The 13,546-nt window shown below is 34.9% G+C and overlaps 4 protein-coding genes across 6 annotated transcripts; 2 read left to right on the forward strand and 2 right to left on the reverse strand.

Moving 5' to 3' along the window:
- Positions 1-3: 3 nt before the first annotated feature.
- LOC105201099 (bifunctional 3'-phosphoadenosine 5'-phosphosulfate synthase) lies at positions 4-3,712 on the reverse strand. The gene is given in 8 exon segments (XM_026137916.2): positions 4-284; positions 417-699; positions 836-1,039; positions 1,119-1,481; positions 1,484-1,570; positions 1,670-2,308; positions 2,387-2,563; positions 3,482-3,712. Coding segments are annotated over 8 exon segments (1,899 nt in total). The 5' UTR covers positions 3,533-3,712; the 3' UTR covers positions 4-189.
- On the forward strand, positions 2,560-7,230 carry LOC105194546. 3 transcript variants are annotated; one of them, XM_039457097.1, is made up of 5 exons: positions 2,560-2,741; positions 3,708-3,859; positions 4,797-5,442; positions 5,572-5,677; positions 5,751-7,230. In XM_039457097.1, exons 4-5 carry the CDS (start codon positions 5,573-5,575, stop codon positions 6,561-6,563), a joined length of 918 nt encoding a protein of 305 aa, XP_039313031.1. In that variant the 5' UTR covers positions 2,560-2,741; positions 3,708-3,859; positions 4,797-5,442; position 5,572; the 3' UTR covers positions 6,564-7,230. The 3 variants fall into 3 exon arrangements, with proteins under 3 accessions (XP_039313031.1, XP_039313030.1, XP_025993702.1); XM_039457096.1 differs by having other exon boundaries at positions 4,797-5,407; XM_026137917.2 differs by lacking the exon at positions 4,797-5,442.
- An 872-nt stretch (positions 7,231-8,102) lies between these two features.
- Positions 8,103-11,541, forward strand: LOC105201097 (FACT complex subunit Ssrp1). The gene is made up of 4 exons (XM_011168967.3): positions 8,103-8,347; positions 8,643-9,140; positions 9,236-9,631; positions 9,694-11,541. The coding sequence occupies exons 1-4, from the start codon at positions 8,297-8,299 to the stop codon at positions 11,002-11,004; spliced, it is 2,256 nt and encodes a 751-aa protein (XP_011167269.1). The 5' UTR covers positions 8,103-8,296; the 3' UTR covers positions 11,005-11,541.
- A 502-nt stretch (positions 11,542-12,043) lies between these two features.
- LOC105201096 (TP53-regulated inhibitor of apoptosis 1) lies at positions 12,044-13,425 on the reverse strand. Its single transcript, XM_011168966.3, has 3 exons — positions 13,227-13,425; positions 12,949-13,120; positions 12,044-12,579 (listed from the first exon to the last, which is right to left on the reverse strand). The coding sequence occupies exons 2-3, from the start codon at positions 13,093-13,095 to the stop codon at positions 12,493-12,495; spliced, it is 234 nt and encodes a 77-aa protein (XP_011167268.1). The 5' UTR covers positions 13,096-13,120; positions 13,227-13,425; the 3' UTR covers positions 12,044-12,492.
- Between the last annotated feature and the right edge of the window lie 121 nt (positions 13,426-13,546).

Genomic DNA, 13,546 nt, shown 5'->3' on the forward strand with positions numbered 1-13,546 from the left:
TTGTCCATTGTTTTCCATTATTTTTGCTCTATGCTCCGTAACTTACCTACGTATTTATTTTACTTTATTATACATGTATTGCCCATTATATTGAACTTTTTAACTGTTTTGTACAATATTAGAATCAGTAATGTTATATTATATTATACATGTAATAAATATTATTTATTTCGTCAACTCGCTTATTGATTACGTGTGAGTAGTTCGGAAATATTTCGCGACAATTTTCCATGCTTTCGGTGCCATAAAACCTTCGGGAGGATCTTCACTATTTTTTGCAAAATCTATAATGTAAAAAAAAAGCAATAAATTATTCTTACAGATCTTGTAAAGATAGATGCGCGTATAGAGCATTCACAAATGAAAATAATATAAAATTGACAAATAAAGAAATGAAGAACAGAATCAAAACTTACTGCGCATTTTGGTACCGGAAATAAAGATGAAGTCCTGTTGCCGTTCGACTTCGAAGAAAGACATTTTGTTCGCTTTGGTGTCGTAAGCAGCTACCCTGAAAGGAATAATTTCGAGATTCTGTAAACCCGGGGCCATTGAAAGGACGCGCGCGCCATGAGTGGCATCGTAGAGATTACTGTCTGGTGTGGCGGACTTGTCGGGATGAGGGATGCCAGCAGGATCTCGTCCGACAATGTAGAAATTTGCTCCTGCGATCATACGAGCTTTGGCATGCCACTGCACCTAAAGAATGTAAATCACGCTGAGCAGTTGGGCATTTTTAAGCTAATTAACATTCACGGTCTTTACATATTTCAGGTGTTGCATGTTGTGCATAGCGCGTTGTTTAACGAAATGTTAGAAAAAAAAATATACCGACCTCCGTGGGACCAGCGTAACACATGGGGCTAGGGAAGATAGCGAGAATGGTATCCTCGTGCAAGACGCCTTCTTCGAGAACGGCCTGGTGCTGCTGTATTCTAACCGATAGAGGGACATCATCGTCTTTGGTCCACCCGCCTAAAGGATGAAGAAGAAGGACTGGTTTCTTGAAGCCGGATTCCACGAGACGTCTCCTAGTATCCTGAAATACAACGAGGTATAAAAATAACGAGCCGTTTGCACGACGGATCTGGTTCTTGAAGTAAGCGCCAGGCACCAACCTGCATCAGTAATGCGTGTCCGTTGTGTATCGGATTTCGCAGTTGGAAAGCAAAAACTACGTCGGCGCCAATCTCCCGACACTTAATCTTGATCTCGTTTGGCGTTAGCCTGTAGTGATCCAGCCCATCGTCCCACCTAATCCTTTCGAGCACTTCCAAATCACCGCCGACCAACCAGTCGCCGGAGTCACGGATCAATCTGACGTAGGGATGTCTGGGATCATACGTGCCGAATTGACGGCAGCAACGTTCCTCCTTGCGGTGAAGATAAAATTCCGGATTGCGTAAGACGGCGAGATCTTTGTCCTGGTACCTGAGGACGAGCGCAGTCGCATCGAAGCAGCGCTCTTTGTCGACGGTACTTCTTTGTCGACGGTACTTACGGCGAGAACAATGGGGATCGATTGATTGATGGTAACACCGTTCTCGTACAGACAATTGAAATGCTGCACCTGTTAAAAAAAAAAATGCCTTTTATACGTGGATTTGATATTTTTATGTAACATTGTAACTTTGTAAGCTGTTACGCATAGGACAGGCCTTAAACCTACTTGAAGATACTCGTTCTCCCTCATGAATCCCTTCAAAGGCGCCGCCCATCCCTCAGCGAGAACTTGCAGCCATTGCACGTCTACTTTTCCAATTTTCAAAGTCGGAAGAGTTTTCATTTCCTTCCGGACGTCATCCAATCTATCCTCTTCCACGAATAACTCCAGAAAAGGAAATTGCTTGAGTAAACATGCCTTTGGTACAATTTGTTTGAGTTGGAGAAAGTTGATGACGATGTCGGTGGATTGTTCAATAGTCGCGTTCTCCGTGTCGACAACGAGGTCAGGCTCGGTGGGTACGTCATAACTTTGATCGATACCGGTGAAACCCTTAATGATACCTTGACGCGCTTTCTTATAGAGTCCTTTGACGTCGCGGGCCTCGCAGACTTGGAGGGACGCGTTGATGAATACCTCGAAAAAAGGCAGATTGGCATTTTCGTGAATTTCTCGTGCCATTTTTCGATCCGCCGCGAAAGGTGATACAAAGCTGCAGAGGGTAATGATGCCGGCGTCCGCGAAGAGCCTCGCAACTTCGGCGACGCGACGCACGTTCTCCTTGCGATCCTCCTTGCTGAAGCCGAGATTACGATTTAAACCGGTGCGCATATTATCACCGTCCAAACTGTACGTAGGAATTCCCTGTGTAGCAAGATTAATATCGACTAAAAATTGTGAATGTAGAGCAAGGAGTCGAGCGATCATCGAGTCGCGACGTACCTGAGAAACGAGATATTCCTCAAGCTGAAAAGAAATGGAAGTCTTTCCGGCACCGGAAAGCCCCGTCATCCAAATTGTGCATCCGCGAAATCCTCCAACGGAGCTGATTGCTTTTCCCCGTTTCGTTCTGGACACATGATGCGCTTGAGAAGACACATTGGTCGCTATTGCCTCCGCCTGTGATAAAAAATCCATGGCTCTTGTAGAGACACATGGTCAATAATATTGCGAGTATCAATGAATACTGACAATATTGTTAACCGTGTAGAGTTAATATTGATATATTGATGTATAATGTTAACGGTTCCGAATGTCTTGAGTCTTGAGCATTAATGTTTCATTCAGCAATATTCTGGTAAATATTTTTTAAATTTTATATAATTTTTAGAACTTCTACGTAAGTTTTAGTATTTTTCAGAATTTCTGTAATAATTTCAATATAAAAAAATTTTTTTTCAAATATAAATTAGATTTTATATCATTTGAAAAATACTTTTCAGAAATGCAAAGAAAGTCTACAGCTTTTCTAGAATTTTTTTTATACATATGAGTTTTGAAATATTCTAAATAATTTTAGATTTTTCTTAATTTTCAAAGAAAGCACTTAAATTTCAAGAAATTTAAGGTATTTTTTCAAAAATTTTCATGAATTTAAAATATGAAAATTTTTTTTAAATGTTAGAAATATAAGAAATGAGAATTTTTTGTTGACCATAGTGCTGATGCTCAATATAAGATAAAAAAATTTGAATCACCGTCAATATATACTTATATCGGCCTGTCAATATTACAATCATACACGATAATAATAATATCGTTAATGTTGATACATAAAACTGAGTTGAAATATTGTCAATAATACTAACAATGTAAGATTGTAAAATTATGCATACAGTATTACTGGCAATATGCATATTTAATAAGAATGCTGATAATAGAGACTTACGTCAATAATGTTGATCAGTAACAATATTGACATTTAATATCCCATCACCATTAACATAAGTCTCTATTATCAACATTCTTATTAATATTACACTTCTTTGGATATATATTTTTTAATATACAACAATTTTATTTCGATATATATCTCACCTCTTTCGAAGAATCCGAAATTTCCAGAATCGATCGTACAAAGATTCCCATTTCTTGAAGATTCTGAGAACCCTTTGCTTATTGCTCTTTCTATTTATTAGCACTTGTTATGCAATAATTTGTGCTATATAACAACTACTGTTATTACGTTATTTTAATATTATTTTTATAGAAATACAAGACATATATTGATTAATGTTATGAACCTCAAATATTAATGAATTAGCAGGAGACGTCCGAAACGTACGACAGATGGTAGAAAACTGATCTGGTGGATGGAGTGTAAGATGCTGCTTGAAACGAGAAAGTATGAGGAAAGTCACTTTCATCGATATTCCGGGGGATAATTCCGGGACAGGTTCAAGAAACTGACACAACGTAAATGCGCATCACCATAATTCGGTCTTTAGATTATAATTCTAAAAAATATATTCATAATTCCGATAAGTGCATTGCATATTAAATTATAACGTCTTGCTAAAGAATTGGAAAGAGAAAAAAATAATATTTTTTATTATACATATCTTCACAAACTCATCAACAATTTCTTTTCGCAAAAGCAAACAAATTATAATAATAAAGCTGCACTTACAAATTTATTTTTTTAATGAGATATATTATTTAATATTTGATATGAATAAACCGCAAAAAGCGTAATTTGCGATGTACCCAGAGTTAATGTTCATAGAAAAGATAATTAAAAAAGATAAAGTGTGACATTTTTTTTGTACTATTTGTGACAGTAAATCAAATTTTCAAATTTATTAAATACGCCTGCAAAGTGCGATTGATTTAGCTATTAATCTATGATTTAGCTATTAATCTATTTTCGGACGACACAAAATATTTATCACAAATGTTCATAAATATTTTGAAAATTTATTTTTACAAAACACGTAATAGAGATTTTATAGAAATACACTTTTTATAAAGATTTTAAAATAATACAAAAATTACTGCAATATATAAAATATATTTATATTCCAGAAATCTATTTAAAAATATTTCTTATTTACATATATATATATATATATATATATATATATATACACACACATATATTTATTTATTTATTTATTTATTTATTTAAAATATAAATGCTTATAAATATATAATATTTATAAATGTTTATTATAATCTTTTTGATGCTTGCATTTTTCGGACATAAAAACATATACACAATATTTATGCATACGTATTTAAAATATACATTCTTTTATAACTTATATTTTGAATTATTTTTATTTTTATTTGTGTTAATAATAATTTCTGCATAATTTTTACTTTATTTTAATCAGCATTTTATTTGTTACAGATCGAAGCACTTGGTGCATAAAAAAAACAAGAACACTGTTTATTGATTAAAGAGATTTCAATTATCAATTCTAATTGGATCGAAAAAATGCATATATTTTCAAAAAATAAGATTTTCAAACGTTTCTAACAATTTTTGTAAAGTGTGGTAATAAGAAAAGAATAAGTGCATGTTTTAAAATATATAACATTCAAAGAATTCGTGGTTCATAATAATATGCAGCTGTGAATGTACATACAAAGACTAAAAATTGATAATGAAACGTACAGATTTGTAAATAATATATAACGAATTTACATGATTATTTAGAAATCTAAATAATTCTACGCAATACTTAACGTACAATTTTTTAAAATATTTGAGAGCCTTTTCTTAATGCATTATATCTGCGATATAATAAAATTTCAGATGTTTCCTGCGTTACCGACGATTCAAATTATCTCTTGAGTTGTGTGTGAGTTTTGTTCCCGCTAAAGTGACTTCCATTTTACTCTACAAAAATGCCGGCGATTCCTAGGTTATTGTAGGTTATTTAGGGCAACATTGAAAACACGTGTTGACAAGGACTACATGATTAAACGTGGCAATGCTTGATTATACCTAATATCGAGGTATCTTGTTAATCGTGTTTAATTAGCCTCAAAACGTACGTTTATTTTATCTCATAATCATAGATTTCGTGGGCGAAATTGTGTGTGATTGTTTACGTGTCTCATCCAGAGTTTGTTTCATTTGTTGTTTTATTTTGGGATTTAAATTAACGATCGCGTTGCAGAATGGAAGGTTTCTGTCCGCTGTGCGCAAAGAACGGGACTCGAAGAAGAGTCAAGGCATTTCAGATTAATCTGGAAGAAGCGGTATGGGCCTGTGAGTCAGAGGAAGTAAGTAATCTTATTCCTATTTCGCATATACTTTTTTTACATTTATGCTCACATGTTCTGCTCTGTACTTTAGTGCATCTGGCCGTTCGGTTACGAGGATTTAAAGTTCTTTGCTAGGCCTGCTATCTCCTGCAAGTGGGAGGAACCGAAGCCTGTTGAAGAAGACAATGCATCTGCGCTGATGGAACTCTCGCTCTACACACCGCCCGTAACTCCTGGACAGGAACTCTCCAAAGAGCAAACCGAGATTGCTAACGCGGAGTCAAATCCTCCAATGGAAGATAAAATTGGAACGTTGCCTAAATGCGAATTTCTTATGTCACTGAAGGATTCTACTGGTTCAAATAAATCATCGCTGTTTGAGCCACTTGAGTTTGGAGGCATTAATTGCACTGAAGGAAACGGTAGTCTTATGAATGAACAGATTACAGGCGTTAATATTAGTAAGGCACTGCCCAGGATTACCAGCATTGAAAAGACGAATATTAATCTTAGACTTTTTTCTAATACTGGTGAATACATATATTGTGATAATAGAAAAGTACAGACACAATTGCCCATGAATACAACTGTAACGAACACTTTGCAGAATCTCGATTTATCTGATAGTGGATGCACAGAACTTGCTTTAAATATGTTATGTAAAATTGGAAGTGAACAGTGTGAAAGTGGCAAGTTGCAATCAGATGCTACGGCGAATGGTGTGGAGTCACGTTTAACACTACCGGAAAACACAAAAATGCTAGTCGATGTAGATGGTACAAATAGCTTAAATACGACAAATGTGTCAACTGGTGACATTGACACGCTGTTGGAGGAAATTATGAACAATGAAGGTCATTTAACGCAGATAAATGACGATTGGTTAAACTCGTTGATGAGTTGACAGTAATTTACATTCATTATTATTTAATGCAATATAGATTTTACTAAACAAAGACTGAATTATATAGTGAAAGAGATCAGGGTATGTATTACCACTTGGAATACATTCAGAATTATTATATTTTTCCTGAAAAACAATGGAAATCAAGAACATAATAAAGCAATTCCGATCGGAATCCATTTGGTTTCATAATATTTTGATTGCCATTGATTTTTATAAAATGTGATACTGAAATGACTTACCATATTAAAGTATTATTATAAGAAACAGGATATTTCTATTACATTTGTTTATTGCGTTATTACGTTTATTTTTAAAAGTGTCATAATTAAATTACAGTACATTACTTGTACAGTAGAAAAAATAGAATAGGAAATTACTTGACTTACAGGAAATTACTTGACTTTGTCCAAGAAATGGAAGAAAAACGATCAAATAAAATTTTATTAATTTTAGGATATAAAAAGATATCATTTTTTTAATAAGTTAGAAGAGGAATGATTATTACTTTACTAAACGATTATTTGTGTATCTTGTTTCATTTTAAGATTGATTATGTCGCAAAGCTCCACATTGAATTTAAAGTGTTAAAACTTTTGTTTCAAGCGCTCAATCCTAATACTCTGAAAATATATGTTTATTTGTAATAAACTGTCTAAAACATGCATGTTTTTTTGTAATTCTTTTCTTTGAATAAGTCGTACATATAATTCTATTTAAATTCCATTTTTCAATATTTTAAGATTAAATATGTCTCAATTCTTCATGTTTGATTTGAAACATTTTAATTCTATAACGCTCAAGTATCCTAATTGCTCTGAAAAAATATTTATTTACAGAATTGGGTATATTAATATTTTTATAATTAAAGTTGATATATAAAATTAATTTAGTTAAAATTGAGTTGCATGAATGAAAAACTATTTTAATTAAAAATTGCGTTAAAATTAAGTTGAATTAAAAGTTTATTTTGAAAAGTACTTAAATTAGAATGTGATTTTTTAAAGTTTAATTATTCTAAATAACAAAATCATTAAATAAATTTAATATTTTATTTATAAATTAAATTTATATGATATATATATATATATATATATATATATATATATATATATATATATATATGGATGTGTATTTTTTCTAAAATTTTTTCTTTTTCTTAGGTAAATTTTTAACTTAGGAATAAAATTAATAAGTTATGATTTATGCATTTTAAAAATAAGTTAAAATTTAAACTTGACTCACCTAAAATTTAGTTGCGTTAAAGTTATTAATTAAATAAGTATTAACTTCATAATTTTATTATTTAACTTGTTAACTAGTTATTAATCTATAATAAACTCCCTAAAAAATGTATTCTGTCTTTGAATATGAGCGGTAAATTTCGCCGTATTCGGATTAGTTGACTACTGACTTTAGAATGTAAGAGGGAATGGCGCACGATTGGTCAATGAATAGAGAAATTTTCAAGATTTCACAATTCTCTATTCAGCAGCCAATTGCATGTCAATCGGTAGCTTCTTTGATACCCCTTCCTCCACCCCTTACCAACTAAACCGCCATTTTTCCATGTTAGCGTTGCCGCCTTTTGTATATTAATCTCTCTAAGTAGTAAATAACACATGTCTGATTTACTACACGCTTACTGCAACCGTTCGGAGAGTGGTTTTCACCTTACGCAATATCGTTTGTCATTAGATTAATCGCACGAAGATCTCGAATAATTCCTCAGGATGGATTTCCTTGAGTATTCGGACATCTGCGCTGAGGTTAAGGGCGCTATGGTAAGAATTCTCGGCCGCTTTCAAAACAATTAAGCGATGTCGTGTTATTGAATCTTATCGATAAATGAGACGCCGTATTTGTAGTTCTGTTCGAAGTAACAGCGACTTGTTTTACAGTTAAAACACAAAATCTGCCAACCTTTAATAGGTTCGAGTTTAGCTTCACTGAAGGCACAATTTTGCATTTTTATTATGTCACGTAATTGAAAATAATTTCTTTAAGTATTCAGAAAATTATATAAGATTTTTATAATTGCTCATATATAATCAATTAATCGTTTTCCCTCGTCGCTAGACGCCAGGCAGGTTGAAGCTGACCGATCAGCACTTGATATTCAAGAATCAGAAGACTGGGAAGGTCGAGCAGATCTCCGCGTCCGATATGGAGATGGTGAACTATCAGAAGTTTATTGGCACCTGGGGCCTACGTATCTTTCTGAAAAATGGTACTTTGCATCGTTTCAAAGGCTTCAAGGAATCTGATCAGGAGAAAATCGCCAAATTCTTTTCTGTCAACTATAAGAAGGACATGCTTGAGAAGGAGCTGAGTTTGAAGGGCTGGAACTGGGGCACTGCAAAGTTTAATGGATCTGTCTTGAGTTTTGACGTCGGTCATCACACTGCTTTCGAGATACCCCTGTACGATGTGTCCCAGTGTAACACAGGAAAGAACGAGGTGACGTTGGAGTTCCATCAGAACGACGACGCTCCGGTTAGCCTGATGGAGATGAGATTTCACATTCCTGTTAGCGACACCGGCGATCAAGATTCTGTCGAAGCGTTCCATCAGCAGGTGAGAGAAAGTTTAGACGATAGATGCGCGCGCGAACATATTTGCAGACTTAAAATTGGGAAGGAAAGTGTAACACATTTTTTTTATTACAACAGGTGATGGATAAGGCATCTGTGATCAGTGTGAGCGGCGACGCGATTGCCATATTCAGGGAAATTCACTGTCTAACGCCACGTGGCCGTTATGACATCAAGATTTTCCAGACCTTCTTCCAATTGCATGGCAAGACCTTTGACTACAAGATACCCATGTCCACTGTATTGAGACTTTTTTTACTTCCGCACAAAGATAATCGGCAAATGTTCTTTGTTGTGAGCCTGGATCCTCCTATAAAGCAAGGTCAAACACGATATCATTATTTGGTACTCCTGTTCAATCAGGAAGAGGAGACTTCTATCGAGTTACCGTTTACCGAGAAAGAATTGAAGGAAAAATATGAAGATAAACTGTCTAAAGAAATATCGGGACCAACATATGAAGTACTCGGGAAGGTTGGTAAAAAAAATTTTTTTAATGCTCATTTTTCTTTTAATACAAAATTATTTGTTTACAGGTGATGAAGGTAATTATCAACCGAAAGTTGACCGGTCCGGGACATTTCACTGGTCACACCGGAACACACTCTATTGGCTGCTCCTTCAAAGCTGCTGCAGGATACCTGTATCCTCTTGAGCGAGGTTTCATCTACGTACACAAACCTCCAATACATATTCGTTTCGAAGAGATAGCTTCTGTAAACTTTGCGCGCGGCGGTGGCTCGACTAGATCTTTCGACTTTGAGATCAAGCTTACAAGCGGTGTGGAATACACGTTTAGCAGTATTGAGAAAGAAGAGTATGGGAAACTGTTCGACTTCATCACGGCAAAGAAATTGCGCGTCAAAAACCGTGGCAAGAGTGACAAGCCCAATTATGACGCAGACTTCGGTGACAGCGATCAGGAGGACGAACCGGACGCTTACTTGGCGCGGGTTAAGGCAGAGGCGCAGGAACGGGACGGTGATGAAAATCAAGACTCCGAAGAAGGCTCAACCGATGAGGATTTCAATCCGAATCAAGATGAGAGTGATGTCGCCGAAGAATACGACAGCAATCCCAATAGTTCTGACAGTGATTCAGATGCATCTGCGGCTAGTCACAAAAAGGAGAAGAAGGAAAAGAAATCCAAGTCAGCAAAAACGGTGTCGGAAAAACCGCGGAAGCAGAGGAAACCGAAGAAAGAAAGAGACGCGGACAAGCCCAAGAGACCACCGACGGCGTTTATGCTGTGGCTGAATAACACACGCGACAGTATCAAGGCAGAAAATCCGAAATTAGCTGTGACGGAAATCGCGAAAAAGGGAGGCGAGATGTGGCGAGAGCTTAAAGATAAGTCTGAATGGGAAGCAAAGGCGGCCAAGGCTAAGAAAGAGTACGATGCGTTGATGAAAGAATACAAAGCGAGCGGTGGTGGTAAAACTAAAGAAACTAAAGATACTAAAGAAAAGAAGACAGAGAGGAAGAAGAAGGAAACGAAGAAGGAAACGAAGAAAGACTCGCCTAGCAAGCAAATGACTGGCTCCTCTTTCAAGAGCAAAGAGTATATTAGCGATGACGACAGTAGCAGCGACGAAAGCAAGAAGTCCTTAAAGAAAGGCTCCGATGATGAAAGTGAGGAGGAGAAGGATAAAAAGAAATCTGCAAAGAAACGCTCTGACAACGAGAGCGAGGATGAGAAAGATAGAAAGAAGAAAACTGAAAAGAGGCCAGCGGAAGATACAAAAAAGGCGAAAAAGATGAAACGAGAACAATCGGATGAAAGCGACGAGGAAGAACCTGTAGAGAGTACTCCATCCTCGTCTGATGCAGAATCTAAAAGTGATTAATAAATATTACAAAATTTAAACAGACATTCTTATCAGATTATATTACTTATCAAATTGAATTTCTACATCCTTCCACTGTTAACATTTTTTTATTAACGAGAAAACGTTACATTTTTATATTTATAATCACATGTAAATTAATTGATAATAGAAAAGTTAGACATGTATCAACTATTTGATGCATATAAGTAACTTTTTAATGTATTATAATATATTTTATATTTTTTATATATTATAATATATTATAAAGTTTTAATATTAAAGCCCGTAAAACAAAATAACAATTTATTTCTGTCATTGAATACTTTTGTTGCGTTTTTTCTTTGAGCAAATATATCTTTTTTTTTTTTGTAATAAAAAAGATAAGTAAGAGGAAGGTTATTTACTGGATCTATCTTCGTAAGTTATTTATTTTTACGTCACTGAGTGACTATTTTATCTAGAAAAGTTGTTCTATATAGTTTTGTCCTCGTGAAGTGTAAATCTTCCAAGAAAAATTCAACAATTTAATAAAGTTACAAGAATTACAAAATAAAATTTGCTATTGAATTTTTTAATCATTATCATTTATATTGTATAACGAGATAAAAAAAAATAAGTAACTAAAGCATCGGGATAATGCTTCTAACATTGTGATAACTAGTTTCCATAATTCAAAATGATGCAATCTAAAAAATGATAGGGTAAACAGCTCAATTATTGATACTGTCCTAAGTAATGAAAATCCGATTTTAATGTTTCGTTTTAATTAGAAAATTAAAGTTTTGCTTTTAACAAAATGTTATAACACAGAAATAGACTTCAAAAATTCAAGTAATTAAACAATTATGTAATAAATTGTTCTATACATCTATTATTTACTATTAAAATTATACATCTATTAACTATTTGATATAAATAACTTTCTAATATACAGATTTAGTAATATTAAGATTTAAATACCCTGAAAACAATTTATTGCCGTCATTGACTACTTTTGCTTTTTTTAACTTTACTTTTTCTCTCTTTCTCCTTAATGAAAAAAAAATTGAAGGAAAGATTCTTTTTACTTATTTATTTGTTTATCTGTTTATAATTATTTATTTCCACATTACCCATTGATTGTTCCATTTACATCAAAGTTCTATACAGTTTGTCTATAAAATATATAAGTTTTTGAAAAAAAAAAAACCAAATACAAAGTTAGAATTACTAATATTATTACATGTGACATACATGCATATTACATGTATATAGTACATAAACGTTATATGTACATAGTTTTTTCTCTTGATACATTTCAATCTTTGATATTACAAAGCGTGTAAAGTGTTCGGCAGCAATAGTGCTATAGTTAATAACAATAATTATTAAGATAAATATGGCCCAGATAAATTTTGTTACGTATTTTACAATAAAAACTAGGAATGATATTCAAACTTGCACTGCTTGCATCGATGGTCCATAAAAAATCTAGGACCCAAGTATGAACGTGCGACTATCTTTTCGTCAACTGTGTGGCTTCTTTTCCCTTTCGGTTTCCAGATAATTCATCTCCATATCTTTGAGTTCAATGTGGTGTTCCTTCATGGCTTTCTAAAACACGAGAGAGTGCGAAGTTACCAACGTCGCCAGCTTCTCATTAAAAAATTTTCAGAAAACGTTTCTTCCAAAGCTCATCATAACAATCTGACCTGTGTGAGAAGGGAGAGCCTTTCAGAACTTACCGCTACGCAATCTTTATAGACTTTAAGCAAGGGGGCGCACATCGAATCGTTGGTGTACCCTTTTAAAAACTTTTCGGAGAACCAATTATTGAAACAGGCGTCGTACTTCTGTTTCAACTCACTGCAATCCTCCATGTTGCACCCTCGCTCTTTTTATCAACTCGCTCTCTTTCCCTCTCTCCCTTCATGCGTTATATGCTTGCGGATTTCCTAAGGATACAATCTTTGCTTTAATTACCTTGACACACTGCTGATACATTTTGAATAAGTGCGAGCATGTGTTGTCACTCGTGTCACCTTTCAAGAATTTCTCGGAGAACCACGTGTGGAAACAGGCGTCGTACTGACGCTTCAGCTCGTTGCATGCCTCGCCTATGCTGTTCATGAATGAATTCACAGTCCGTGCGATTCTGAAAAAAATCAATATAGATCAGATATAATTCGTCGTCACCTGGAAATTCAACAATGTCATCAGCAACGAGGTGAAGATAGCGGACGCAGGTATCGCTTTCTAACCTAAAATTCGCGGGAATAGGTTAACTGCATGTACACTGGAAATCGTCCGCGACGGCGAAGACTGAGGATCTGGAGACAAAGAGGAAACCTTCGTGGTCGCTGACGACACGATTAGATCGATTAGATCACACTCGTTTATCGTAGGTTATCTAGGCTATCGGCAAAACATCCGAAGCATCCAAGGGCAAATAGCAAAAAAGCAAGTCCTCACAGTGCATGATGGTGGCCGCGGGCGGCCAATCAGCGGGGTCGTCGCGCGACGGCGCGAACGGATCCGTAGCGCGGTTCAATCGACAATTTTTTTTAGCTGTCGTAAGTCG

The sequence above is a fragment of the Solenopsis invicta genome, chromosome 14 (genome assembly GCF_016802725.1).
Source record: "Solenopsis invicta isolate M01_SB chromosome 14, UNIL_Sinv_3.0, whole genome shotgun sequence".
Classification (NCBI taxonomy): Eukaryota; Metazoa; Arthropoda; class Insecta; order Hymenoptera; family Formicidae; genus Solenopsis; species Solenopsis invicta.